General features: G+C 42.7%; 1 protein-coding gene across 3 annotated transcripts in view; it reads right to left on the bottom strand.

Moving 5' to 3' along the window:
- The window catches only part of crmp1 (collapsin response mediator protein 1), a 65,701-nt gene that overhangs the window by 26,286 nt on the left and 24,863 nt on the right, over positions 1 to 14,552 (bottom strand). For all 3 annotated transcript variants that reach the window (XM_033021221.1, XM_033021229.1, XM_033021240.1), the window contains exons 3-6: positions 11,539 to 11,723; positions 8,168 to 8,332; positions 2,991 to 3,052; positions 1,697 to 1,777 (exon numbers count right to left, since the gene is read on the bottom strand). In XM_033021221.1, the coding sequence (XP_032877112.1) occupies positions 1,697 to 1,777; positions 2,991 to 3,052; positions 8,168 to 8,332; positions 11,539 to 11,723 (493 nt within the window). The remainder of the gene's footprint in view (positions 1 to 1,696; positions 1,778 to 2,990; positions 3,053 to 8,167; positions 8,333 to 11,538; positions 11,724 to 14,552) is intronic.

Raw genomic sequence — 14,552 nt, 5'->3', positions numbered from 1 at the left:
CCGCACATGTTTGGGAGTGGCCCCTAGCATGATGCAGAAAGACTGCACCCAGTGAGGGCTGGGATTGGTGGGACAGCAACAATGCTGAGCAATGGAGCTGAAGGTGTTCGCAGGTTGGCACTCGCCAGAGAACAGTAGGACCTGCAGCATACATTGATGGACCAGCATACATTGATGGCCTCTCTGATTACATCCTGTTGGATGTGATGGAAGCTGCCATTTCCCCTTCTCTTTGTTTAGGGTCTGCCCAGCACAGCAAGCAGATCAGTGGCCAATGGCCACCATTTAAGAGTCAAGAGTGTTTTAATATCATATGTACCAAAACAGAACAATGAAATTCTTACTTGCAGCAGCACAACAGATATATGTAAACATAGTGCTTGGTAAAACCCATAATAAAAAAAATAAAGTATATATATAAGAAAAACAAAGATAAATAAATAGCTTTAGCTGGTAGATGCAGATTCACGATACCCATGATATCAGTACAGCATTACCATCAGAAACATACATAATACCTCTCTATACATAATGCCACATTGACTGCTTTAACGCAGATGCCATTAGCCCTCTTGTTCTACAGAAGGATACTGGTGCCTTACTTACTGACCAGACATTTAGGGGTTTGGAATGATTACACTGAACATATTCTGCACCACTGATGAATATTTATAAATTAAAACTACTCCCCTCTTTGTAAGTGACAGCAGAGTGGATCTGGAGCATAGAAACAAGCCCCAAATATCAATCCTTGTACTTATCAGCTAACAGTTAGAAAGGTTTGTCTGGCAACCTGCCATTATGACTCAAGCCAATTAGGCGGCAAGTCTGGATACAACATCCTTTATGATATCTGTTGAAGGAAACGTTTTAGTCTCCAGTCTCTTATTGCAAGATGAATGATACATGATATTGTGGGACTCTGAACACCAGTACTTTGTACATCAAACATATAGGGGCTTCACTGATCAGCAGATATGATTTTTGTTTAAATCCTCCATATGTTGGAAATCTAGAGTGGAAATAATAAAAAGATTTCTGGAAACACTCAGTAGGTCAGGTAGTGTCTACTAACATTTCAGAATAAAGATGCCATCAACATTATTCTGATGGTAGGTCTTTGACGTGTAACGCAAGTCGGTTATGCTTTCCACAGGTTTGCTGAAACTGAATGTGGAAAATGGGAGCACTTTCATGCAGGGTCCCAGCAATTTGGCAGCAACTGACCACTGCTTCACTTAAAATATCTGTTGAAGTTTTCAGAACAGAACATTGGAGTGCAGCAATAGAAATAGCGGGGAAAGCTATTTTTAAAATGATTAGAAAACATACCTTCGTGGATAGTGGAAATTTGGAAACCTCTTCGATAAAGAGAAAATAATGCCATGTCAACTGTTAATTTAACATCTAAAATTGATATAACTCTTTAGTAATCGAGAAGAATTAGGATATAATGGAAAAAGCCAGCGAGGAGGGCAAATCAACATGATCTCAACAAATGACTTATCTGCTGCACTCCTATGTTCTGTTCTGAAAACTTCTACTGATATTTTAAGTGAAGGCAGTGGTCAGTGGAGGTGTTAACAATCTGGGATGTGCTGTAGAGTTTATCTGTCCACTTCTCAAAAACGTGATCAAGATTGAGGGGAGCTGGCACCATCCCTCAGTGAGGTGAATCAAAACAACAGCCACTCACCTCTGCAATCAACTCTCCATTTTCTGCATGGACCATAATGACAGCGCCCAGGTCCTTTAGGAAACTAAAAGCCTCATAAAGCTGGAAACAGAAAAAGAAAACAAATAAATCAAAATGATTTCATCAGCTACTGCCATATCAATGGCATGGGTGCCATTGCTATCCACATGCTGTCAACATGGGGGGAAAACACTAGGCTTCTTTCATGTTGTCATTCAAGTCCATTGGCCCAACTAGCCCATGCCAACCAAGATGCTGCATCTATGCTAGCCCCACCTTCCTTTCCTATCCATATACTTGTCCAAATGTCTTTAAAATTATGCTATAGTACTTATAAGAACTACTTCCTCGGGCATGTTTTGTCTCATTCTAAGTTTTGTTAAGTAAAACAGAAGCTTGAAAGGAAAATATGGGCCCAAGTAGCACTCTTGTTCCAAGAGGCATGTTGAATGCTAAAAAGGGTACGTGGCGCACCAGTGGAGTTGCTGCCTTACAGCGCCAGAGACCCGAATTAAATCCTTACCACGGGTGCTGCCTGTACGGAGGATGTACATTCTCCCTGTGACCGTGTGTGTTTTCTCTGGGTACTTTGGTTTCCTCCCACATTCCAAAAACGTACAAGTTTGTTGGTTAATTTACTTTTGTAAATTTGTCCCTAATATGTAGGATGGAATTACTTGGGGAATCACTTGTTGACATGGACTCACTGGGCCGAAGGGCCTGTTACCATGCTGTATCTCCAAAGTCTAAACTGCATTACTTACTGATCAGACGTTTAGGGATTAGGGATGATTACTCTGAACACGTTCTGTTCTACTGACACAGGTGGATATTTGTACGTTAAAACTACTTTCTTCTTTAGAATAAATACAAGCCAAAATATAACTCCTTTTACTTATCAGCTAATGGAAGAGTAGGTTCTGGAATTGTATCATTATGACTGCAGGCCAGTATTAGGACATGTACACAAATATAGAGATGCTGACTGATATTAAAGCAATAATTTGCAAACAATTGAGGCATGGGTATATCAATCCTCCATCAAGGACTATCAACATGTCAGTCTAAACTGACATTAATCTAATGCCAAGCAACTAAAACACAGCACCTATCAGCCTCTCAATGAGGCTTCTGTCCATAATCCCAATCATTAACCCCAGTAAGTTTTCAGATAAACACAGAATGCTACATTATGTTCTCCATTTCCCCTGGTTACAGTGGAATCTACATGTGCCATCACAGGCGGACCCTAGGAGCGCATAGATCCTCAAATAAAGAAAATCTTCTATTTTACCTCGCTGTCTGTCAGCTGGAACATATCCTTATATGCCATGTAAACTTGAAATGAATTGATATCTGTTTTTGAAAAAAGAGAAAGTATATTTTAGAACCAAAATTCTCAACCATCTGTTCAACTCAGCAAAGTACATAAATTGCAATATTGTTGTCAAAGTACTCACAGACATTTACTTCAACAAACTCCAGCATTAAATGAATTTTTTTTATTTTAAGGGACAGACATTTTAAGGGCTAATGGACACAACTTCAATCACCAACTGCTGAACTTACAGAGAGCACAGAGGTTAGTTGTAGTCGAGCATGCCCACAGCCTGGTGGAAACTCTACTATGCAGCAAGCATTGTCTGTGCAGGAACTAGGATTTCTCAGACATCTTTTATCTGAAACGAATTCATTTCATGAGCTAATTTCTCCCCTCTGCCGATGTGTGCTTACATGACAATTAGATCTGCAGAGACACTAGGCAAAAATATTCTGCACCTCTCGCTTTTGGCACACGAGATGTGCGCTGTTGCATACAGCACCAATTCTCACATCCATCTCCCAGACGTTGGGCAAAAAAAATGTGTGAAGTGTAGCACCATGGCATTTAGCAATTTACATATTAGCAGCCTCCGGGAGGCAAGGCCGGTTTAAAGTACTCTCCCAGAGACAACCTCAGTTCGGCAGAAGGGAAGGCTGACCTAGAGGTGAGGCACAACAGGGAGGTTGGGTACATGGCATTTTCCTATGTGGGCCAATATCTGTTTTATTTGTCACTTGCACATAAAGTGCAAGTGAAATGACATACTCCTGTCCTAAACGGGCCCGACTGTCTGGGGTGCCATGAATGGCCCCAAACACTGCGACCCATGGTTTATCAAGGAGCCAATTATCAATATGACACTGGCCATTGGAAAGTGCTGCTGGTATATATTGTGCACAGGGCATCAATGTGACAGTGCAGACCCTAGTGCTGAGGTCTCATTTCCAAAACTTTCACAACCTGCTCCAAACACTGGGCAGTTGGGCAGGTTACAACCCAATAGAATGAACGTCAATTTTTCCAATTTCAAGTAACTCCTGCATTTCCTAATCCCCACCCTCCTAGTCATCCTGCTAGTTCCACTGTTCGCATCTTTGTATCCCTCGCGTTTGCACATCTTCCCCAGGTTATAATGGACTATTATGGGCTCCACCCTTCCCGACCTCATCTGTCACCAGCCCCGATTTGTTCTGGTCTATTCTTGCCTCCAGTTCCCATCTCCTCCACCCTTCTCCCTCCTCCTCCCTCCCTTCCTCCCAAACAGCCCAAGTCCGAGTCTGAATTAACACCAAAATTCAGTTTTTGTCACAAGCTCCAATTTCTGCTCGCAATGGACGCACACTGTGTTGCAAAACCTGTGACGTTTTGAGCTGACAAATCTAAGTGGTGATAAGGTCCATCATAGCCTGAAGTGGTGGGCCAAATTATTAATCAACCTGAAAATGGTCATGCATGACCTAATGTGTGGAAAAGGGTCCATAATGCCTCAAAACTACTTGAGTCAGTGCATGTCTTTTTGTCTTTTTTGTTATTTTTGGTGTGTTTTAAAAGTCTGTGTTAATGTTCTCTGGTTTGTTTTATGTGGGGGGGTGGGGAGGGGGGATCGGGGGAAACTTTCTTTCAATCTCATACCTTGCTGGAGATGCGATTGCTTTCCGGATCGTATCTCCGGTCGCTCTGCGGCCTAACATTATGCAGCTGGAGGCCTTGCTCGAGACTGACTTTGAGCCCCACCGCGGAGCCGTGGGCTTACCATCAGAGCCGATCCCTTGTCTGGGATCGACGCTCCAACTGCGGCCGGCGGATTTCACCATCGTGGAGCTCGCAGTCTTGGGTAGAGACCGATGTTGGGAAGCTCCAAAGTCGCAGAAAGTTCGACCAGCCGCGATCTAGGGTTGATCACCCGGAGCGGGGGTGCCGACATCCCACCAATGCAGGAGTTGATCCCCCCGACGTGGAGGGCCTGACTACAGGCTACGGGAGCCAATACCATCCCATCAACGGAAGGCTCGAGGCCCCCGACCGCAGGAGAACAAAGAAGGGAAGAGATTGGACTTTTTTTTTCGCCTTCGATCACAGTGAGGAATGTGGAGGATTCAATGTGGTGGACGTTTATGTTAAAATGTATTTTGTGTGTCTTGTTGCTTTTTATTCAAGTCAAGTCAAGTCACACTTATTTATATAGCATATTTAAAAAAACTCTTGTTTGCTTTATATTTGTTACAAGAATAGTATAAACAAACAAACTACATACATATATACATATAGCCCTCGCTCAGTGGACGTCAGGAAAGTTTTGGGAGTATAGATAAGATTTTAGTCTTGACTTAAAGGAGTCGTTGAAGGGGGCAGTTCTGATGGGAAGGAGGATGCTGTTCCACAGTCTAGGAGCTACAACCGCAAAGGCACGGTCGCCCCTAAGCTTATGCCTAGACCGCGGGATATTCAGCAGCTCCAAGTCGGCCGATCTGAGGGACCTGGAGGTGGAGTGGTGGGTGAGAAGACTTTTAATGTAGGAGGGGGCAAGCCCATTGAGGGCTTTGTAGACATAGAGGAGGGACTTGAAATGCATACGGAACCACACAGGGAGCCAGTGGGGAGAGGCCAGGATCGGGGTGATGTGGTCCCTTTTTCGAGAGCCCAAATATTGGTATGACTAAATCAAATTCCTCGTATGTTGCAAAACAGACTTGGCTAATGAAGTATGATTATGATTAATACATTGTAGACTTCAATATATTTCCTTAGGATAAACTAGTTAGTTTGCAAGGAGACTCTAGAGTTGTTGTAGAAACATAGAAAATAGGTGCTGGAGGAGGCCATTCAGCCCTTCGAGCCAGCACCGCCATTCGTTGTGATCATGGCTGATCGTCCCCTATCAATAACCCGTGCCTGCCTTCTCCCCATATCCCTTGACTCCACTAGCCCCTAGAGCTCTATATAACTCTCTCTTAAATCCATCCAGTGACTTGGCCGCCACTGCCCTCTGTGGCAGGGAATTCCATAAACTCACAACTCTCTGGGTGAAAAAGATTTTTTCTCACCTCAGTCTTAAATTACCTCCCCTTTATTCTAAGACTGTGGCCCCTGGTTCTGGACTCGCCCAACATTGAGAACATTTTTCCTGCATCTAGCTTGTCCAGTCCTTTTATAAGTTTCTATAAGATACCCCCTCATCCTTCTAAACTCCAGTGAATGCAAGCCTAGTCTTTTCAATCTTTCCTCATATGACAGTCCCGCCATCCCAGGGATCAATCTCGTGAACCTATGCTGCACTGCCTCAATCACAAGGATGGCCTTCCTCAAATTAGGAGACCAAAACTGTACACAATACTCCAGATGTGGTCTCACCAGAGCCCTATACAACTGCAGAAGATTCGTTTTATGAAGAGTCCCCTAAGTTTCAAGTACTATAATGTGAATATGATACCAGCTTATGTGATTTAGTCCACGTTCCATTGGCTTGAATTCATGGAACTATTTATTATATCTGGATATGGTAGCAATAGGAGATGATGTATAATAACAAGATGGAAGAAAAAGATCATGATAAGTCCATGGAAAAAGATGATGACAAAGATAATATTGAAGTGAGCTGCCTTGCAGAAAAATAAGGAACAAAGTTACCAGTAGTGAGGGAGCTGCAGTGAGTTTTTGTTTTCCACAAAACAGTGGTGGACAGGATGAAGCTTAAGCAAAAAGAACAAAGAGGCAAATAGAAATGGCCTTGTTGGCAATCCCGTCTTTCAGCATAGCAAGGTGGCATGTGAAAGCATCAAAAAGTGTTTCTTTGTTAGATTCAAGAAGATTATTGGAAATCCAGCCCGATGACAGATGAAGAATGAGAAAAATCGTAAGAGAGGGCACAGGGAGAGGCGCAAGAAAATTATATTTGTTTAGTTTAGTCTAGAGATACAGTGCGGAAACAGGCCCATCAACCCACCGAGTTCGAACCGACCAGCGATCTCTGCACATTAACTTTCCATCGGGAGCCTGGGATCTCTTGTTGAGATCGCCAGTTGAGCTCCATTCGGCGCGGCCCTGTCGGCTCCGGAAGCCACGGTCTCGAGTAAGGATGCCCGACTATGGGTGGACATGGGGATGGGACTGGACTTTGTGCCTTTCCCCACAATGGGAACCATTGTGGGGGGATGTTTTGATGTTGAAACTATCTATTACTGTCATGTTGTATTCTTTTTTTATGTGCTGTATGGCAAAAATAATTTCACTACACCTAAAGGTGTATGTGACCAAATAAAATTTGAACTTGAACTTAACACTACCCTACACACACTAGGGTCAATTTTTACATTTATACCAAGCCAATTAACCTACAAACCTGTACGTCTTTGGAGTATGGGAGGAAACGGAAAATCTCGGAGAAAACCCACACGATCGCGGGGAGAACGTACAAACTCCATACAGACAGCACCTGTAGTCGGGATTGAACCCGGGTTTCTGGCGCTGAAAGTGCTGTAAGGCAGCAACTCTGCCACTGCGCCGCCTTTGTAATGAGGAATTACGGTGTGAGACCAATGGAATGCAGAGAAGACAAGAGTAGGCCAATTATCCCCTTAGACTAGCTCCACCATTAGATCAAGTATGATCTAACACATCATCCCCATTTTATTTGTGGTCCATATCATTTTATAACCTTACCTAATAAAAATCTATTTCAGTCTTGTGTGTTTCAATTACACAACCTTTTGGTACACTGTTCCAAATATCTTCTTTACTTTGTGTTAAGGTGAATAAAACAGGTTATCGGATAGAAACAAAAGAAAACCATCCCCTTTTTTGCAAGTTTCACATTTCTGTTGTGAAGAACAAATAACCAAATCTTAAAATCAAAATCCTTTAGTATAGCTGGAGAGTTTCATACTTAAAATGGCATGCATACAAAATTAAAGAGATCCAAAATGGCAACTTCAAATTAGCCAGCGCACTATCATTTCCCTCCCTTAGTAGCTCCCACCTTCCTTCTCTTACAGATCTAAGCAAAACCTTGCCTCCTCCATTACTCAGTCTCTAGTTTGCTTTACTCCAGTCCCAAATAGCATCTCATCAGTCATTACATTCTGTCCATCCCACTCAACAAACCACAAGCAATGTCTTTGGCCGTTATGTTACTTATGAAGCTTGCTGACCTTTCTCTTGTACCAGGATCTCCAACTCTTCCTTGATTCCTTCATTCCATTGAGGAATATCCACGTGGAGGGAGTAGTCACAGCAGGAACGATTATCAGCTGTTTCATGCCATTTTTCGAAGGCAGTCAGCAAAGTAGCATTCTTGTCAGGAACAACATGGTCAACTGCAAAAAGAACATTTACAGAGGAATCACCTTAAGAAAGTGAGTTGATTTTAGAATGGCTTTAAGGAACAGGACAATTGAAATAAAAGTACCAGGGGTCTATTAACTTCCTTTCACTTTAAGAATCTATAAATATTGTTATCGATGTGCCATTCCCTCGCATGCTTTTGGTTAAATAAAAGTGAGCAACTTAAAATGTCTTCACTATTGACAAATTATTTTCAACAATCAATTACAAGAGAATGTGCTTTGCATCAAAAATTATAATTTAATAAACAAAACTGAAAACAACTTAGTAATAGACATTGGAATATCAGTATTTGCGGAATTGGAGAGTGATTGTTCTGACTTTGGTGGAATGGGAAAATGAAAGGGACTATTTGGTTTGCAGCCTCTCTGTACTCAGCCACAGGTAAATTATGTTACCCTAGTCTAGGTGCTTCATCTCAATACTGGACACGAGAAAAAAACTCTTGGGGCATTCCCAGCAAGGGATAATCTGGACATTTCCAAGTGCCTTCTGATAAGCCCACAGTCTATCAAGAATGGTTGCAATTTCAAAATGTGCCTAGTGAAGGACTCAATGATGCACAGAAGTAACCTTCTCAAAATGTTTGATTTACCTTTACTAAATCGCCACCTTATTCCATGGTAAAGGAAAAGGTGAACTTCTCGCCAACTATCTTTAAATATTCTCATGATGCAAAAAGCTGATGAAGTATTAAATTATAATCAATAATTAAGTCATCCCATCAGACCCACAGCATTTTCACTGAGTGCTACTTCTTCCTAAGTCAACTCACTCAGGAAAATGTGCTGGCATTACTAAAGCATCTAGGAGGGTGAAAGTGGTGTGGAGTGTAGAAGACAATCTGCTTCTGAGATTAATTGCCTAGGCTAGCAAGTTGGGTGCACAGTTGGGGATTTTACTCATGGAAAGGTTCAATTTAAAGGAATTCTGCAGTGCAGTAAACCCTCGTTATAATGGACCATGGTAATTGCCGATTGTCCGCTACTATCGAGTAAGATATTATCATCATTCAAGTAGTATAAATAAACAACTGTAGTTGCTGGTTAATACACAAAAGGACACAAAATTCCGGAGTAACCAAGCAGGTCAGGCAGCATCTCTGGACATTTGGCGACATTTCGGGTTGAGACCCTTCTTCAGAGTCTCAGTTGGGAACTGGGCCAGGGATGCAGGTGAGTTGACAGCCCCGGCTTGCTGGCGGTCAGGGGAGGTGGAGGATCGGCGGAGTCAATGGTCATGGCCCATGGGCGGCCGGAGTGCTGGCAAGGGTTGGCGTTGGCAGTGGTGGTAGCAGCAGCCAGGGAGGCGGCACAAGCCAGGGGTGGTGTGAGCATCCGTCGGTAGGTCTGTCCACTGTAACCACTTTGATGCAGGATAGTGCACTAAAGGTACAGTCTATTTGCAAAAATTCAGAATCCTAAAATCCCTATATTACAATTCGCTTCAAATGATAACCATCAAATATTTACCGAGTAATGTAGAAGCTAATGTAACATTGTCTACTATGTTGGAAGGACATTAAACCCAATAGAGCTCGACTTGAATTAATTCCAACCAAATTTCTTATTTCAAAAACGCACCTTCATCCAACACAGTCAAAGTTGTTTAGATACACTGCATTTAAAGGCCCTTCGGCCCACCGAGTCCATACCAACCAGCAAAGTTGTACGCTAGTTCTATCCTATACAAAAGGAGCAATTTACTGAAGCCAATTAACATACAAACCTTCATTTTTGGAACTTTGGAGAAAACCGGAGCAACCAGAGAAAACCCATGCAGTCACAGGGAGAAACTCTATACAGACAGCACCCATAGTCAGGATCAAACCCAGGTCTCTGGCAATATAAGGCAACAACTATATGTGCTGCACCACTCATTAATAATGTGTTATTAATAGGTCTCATGGTTATTCCTCACCATTCTGCTTCTAAGAAATATTAGTAGGCCAAGCATAAAATAGAATGTACAATACTGTGAGTAATGTTTTCACCAGAACTTAGTTATCTGTTACATGATAATAATTGCTTAGACACAAAATGCTGGAGTATCTCAGCAGGACAGGCAGCATCTCTGGAGAGAAGGAATGGGTGACGTTTCGGGTCAAGACCCCTATTGAGTTCAAGACCCTTCAAGTCTGAAGAAGGGTCTCGACACGAAACGTCACCCATTCCTTCTCTCCAAAGATGCTGCCTGTCCTGCGGAAATACTCCAGCATTTAGTGTCTACCTTCGATTTAAACCAGCATCTGTAGTTCTTTCCTGCACATCATTGCTTAGTTTAGTTTAAGTTGAATTAGGTCCTTTAGCCCACCAAGTACACCCTGACCATTAATCCAATGTTCCTACTAGTTTCATGCTATCCCACTTTCTCAACTAATCCCTGCATATTAGGAGCAATTTACAAAGGCAAATCAACCTACAAACCCACGCGACTTTGGGATGTCCGAGGAAACCGCACCACCTGGAGGAAACCCATGCAGTCACAGGGAGAACGTGCAAACACCACAAAGACAGCACCTAGATCAGGATCAAACCTGAATCTGTGGGGCCGTGAGATAGCATCTCCACCAGCTATGTCATTGTGTCATGCAAAGTGTGTACATTCTCCCTGTGACCACGTGGGTACACTTGGAAGTTCTGGTTTTCTGACACATATCAAAGTTGATCTGCTTGACAAATTGGCTGCTGTATATTATCCCTAACATAGGTGCCTGGTGGGAGAATCTGTAATTTGTGTTTACGGGCATGTGTGGGAGAATAGGTCACAGGGATTTTACTGAACTTTATCTTGCACTAAACATTATTTACTTTATTCCATTTTATCATCTATCTGTACACTGTGGATGGCTCGATTGTAATCACACATTGTCTTTCTGCTGACTCCAACAAAAGCTTATCACTGTACATCTGCAGTTCCCTTTTGAACAGCTTATCACTGTACCTCGGTACACATGACAATAAAATAAAATAAACTTTAAAGCCTCATTTTGCTGTCTTATGTGAGGTAAATTATATTTCTCGTAGAATGACCTTAGGCCCGATGGAATGAATGGCTTCCTTAACATCATAAGAAAACAAGCTTTCTTTTTTTTAGTCTTGTGCATTGATAATACTGGTCCATTAACGATACCAGGCCAGGAATGGAAAATGTGCATTAGAAAGGCTCCATTTCTTACTTATCATTGTGGTTCCTCCTGCCAGGGCTGCCTTTGTTCCTTGAAAGAAGTCATCTACACTTGTGGTGTTCATATGGGGCTTCAGCAAGTAGGTGTTTGCATCGATTCCCCCTGGGATAACCAGCCTGCCATTTGCCTCAATGGTTTTCACACCAGTAGGAACTTTTAGATTGTCCCCTATTTGGCTGGAAGATAAAAAGAAATGCAAATCATAATGTACCCAAGCACAAACCAGAATCCAATGCAAGGGTAATCCTTGATAAATAAGCACTGGTGACAAAGCAAATCGGCTTTTGATTTAAAGAAAGGAACAATTATTATTTTTTGACATTTGTGATCCTTTGAAATTAACTTGCACCCATTTCCTCAGTTTACATTGCAATGCAACGTTGTGATACGATGTCAGGGCTACAGGTACAAAGCCAGTAAATCACATAAAAGTACTGGTGAATGCAGAAATGGTAGACAGGGGCACAAAAATCTCACTGAATAGCAGGACTATTCAAGCAAACAGCAGGGCTGAGGCATAGCAGCTTGAAAACCAGTTGAAAAGCCAAGCAGAGCTTGTGCAGTAACAGTGGGACTCGAGAGGTGGTGCTTGGTCTAATGCCAATCTCAATGCAAATAAAGTTGCAGGCACTTAGCCAATGTAATAGTATTGGAACTAGCACTCTCGTGCATGCACTGACAAAATGCAAAATCAAAGACTTACCGACAGATTCTGAAGACCTAATATGTCAGTTTGCTTCACAACTTGATTCCACATGAAGTCTAATAGCTCACATCAGACCTACTAGGATTTGCAGTGTAATGCTGCTGAAAGTCTATTAGATCAGGCACCTGGTGCAGGATATAAAACCTGATTAATTGCAATGGGGAGTAGGGGGGCAAAGATTTAAGGAGAAAATACATTTATTTTATTTTATTATTTTGTTTTAATAAATGCATGTCAATTATTCATATCTGTTTTAGCTGTCTTTATTTTTGTTAATAATTTACTTCAGATTTTTTTAAATAATTAATTTCAATTAATTTAATTATTTACTACAATATTAATGCCAAGTGACAAAGAGATGTTAAAATTATTAGGTCAATTGGATCTTTTGCAAGCAGCAATGTTGGGAGCCAGCTGTCAAAGGCTACAGATTAGGTTTGGAGGTGGGGCCTCCTCACTGCACTGGAGGCCTCACCATTGCTGAAGCCACATCACTGGAAGCTTTGTGCTCTGTATCAGATTGACTCGTGGTTACAGTGGGTCACAGTAGCGAGAACTGGCCCGATAAAAGTCAACCACATTATATTTCTATCTTAGCGTTACAAATAATACCTGGGGTTACTGGTCAACAATCTGAAATGTAATTCTCACAACGAGTGAAGGTTATAACCACAATCATGATGTTGAACTGGTTAGTTAAGAGATAAAGATTTAAGAATACAGATTTAAGCAATATAAAGGACACAAGGTGATGGAGTAATGACGTTCATAAACGGACCACCCAATGAAAATCACAGTGCGTCGCATGTACATAGGCATGAAGCATTATGGAAGAGGAAAAATGAACTTAGTAGTGAGTAAAAGTGACATGGTTAAATGTGTCCACAGAAGTAAGACATTTATTTTTATAGGTTTGAAATATGTTTTGAAGAACTGCACCAATTTTTTTAAAATCCCAGTTATTTATGTTTGGATTAGGTTGCATTTGTAGTATTGTGTGTAGTTCTGGCTGCCCCATTACAGGAAGGATATGGAGGGTTTGGAGAGGGTGCATAAGGAGATTTACTAGAATGCTGCCTGCATTAGAGGTTGGACAAGCTTGGATTGTTTCTCTGGAGCGTTGAAGGTTGAAGGGATGATATAAAATTGTGAGAGGCAATAGATAGTGTAGACAGTCAGAACCTTTTTCCTAGCGAAATCCAAAGACTATAGGGCAAAGCTGGAAGGGGCAAGATTTATTGGAGTAGACTAAATGGGACCCATTGGGCCCCAGTCACACGGGAGGCCTGGTCCCCCCAATGCAACCCATTCCCCAACGCAATATTCCACCACTCACCTGTTCCCCCAACGCAACCCGTTCCCCCAAAGCAATGTTCCACCACTCTGGGGAGGGAGTGTGTGGGGAGGGTGTGTGTGTGTGTGTGTGTGGGAGGGGGGGTGTGTGTGTGGGGGGGGGGGAGGGGGGGGGTGTGTGGGGGGGGGGGAGGGGTGTGTGTGGTGGAGGGGGTGTGTGGTGGGGGGGGTGTGTGGTGGAGGGGTGGTGTGTGGTGGCGGGGGGGTGTGTGGTGGAGGGGGGGGTGTGGTGGAGGGGGGGGGTGTGGTGGAAGAGGGGGTGTGGTGGAGGGGGGGGGGTTGTGGGAAGTGGGGGGAGGGGAGCTCACCCCACACCTTTAGCTTTCGACCTCACTCACAGCTCCCGTCCCACTCCGACTTCACTCAGAGACTTCCGGTTCAACTTGATCTCTGCCCGCACACAGCTCATAGACTCAGCCCTGCCTCCAGAGCTTTATTCTCCATGAGTGCCATAAGGGGTGTTACCTTCATGGTGACTGACAGGCGAGAAGACCAATCTACTAATCTCATGATTTTTTTAAACATTCATAACTTTTTTTTATTATTTTACTGATCGGAAAAAACCTTGGGGCGGTTGGAGGAGAGGAGGACGGCGAGTAAGATGGCAAAACAAAATCACAGCGATATAGGGTGGCGTTCCTTCTAAAATGTATTTACAACATTGACAGGAAGTGGTCAAGGTGAGACTTTTAGTAATAGTATAGATGTGCAGAATCTTTACACAGACAGTGGTGGGTGCCTGGAACACACTGCCAGGGATGGTGGTGGAGGCAGATGTGATAAAGGCATTTAAGAGGCTTTTAGAATGGCACACCAATGTGTATATAGAGGGATATGTATTTATCAGTCAGAGAAGATTAGTTTAACCTAGCATCATGTTCAGTACAGATTCTGAGCAGCAATGGGCCTGCTCCAGTGCTGTAGTGTTCTCAATTTTTCAGATGCA

This window comes from Amblyraja radiata, chromosome 1, assembly GCF_010909765.2.
Source record: "Amblyraja radiata isolate CabotCenter1 chromosome 1, sAmbRad1.1.pri, whole genome shotgun sequence".
Classification (NCBI taxonomy): Eukaryota; Metazoa; Chordata; class Chondrichthyes; order Rajiformes; family Rajidae; genus Amblyraja; species Amblyraja radiata.
The sequence above is the reverse complement of the archived record's forward strand: the minus strand, read 5'-3'. Positions and strand labels throughout refer to the sequence as shown.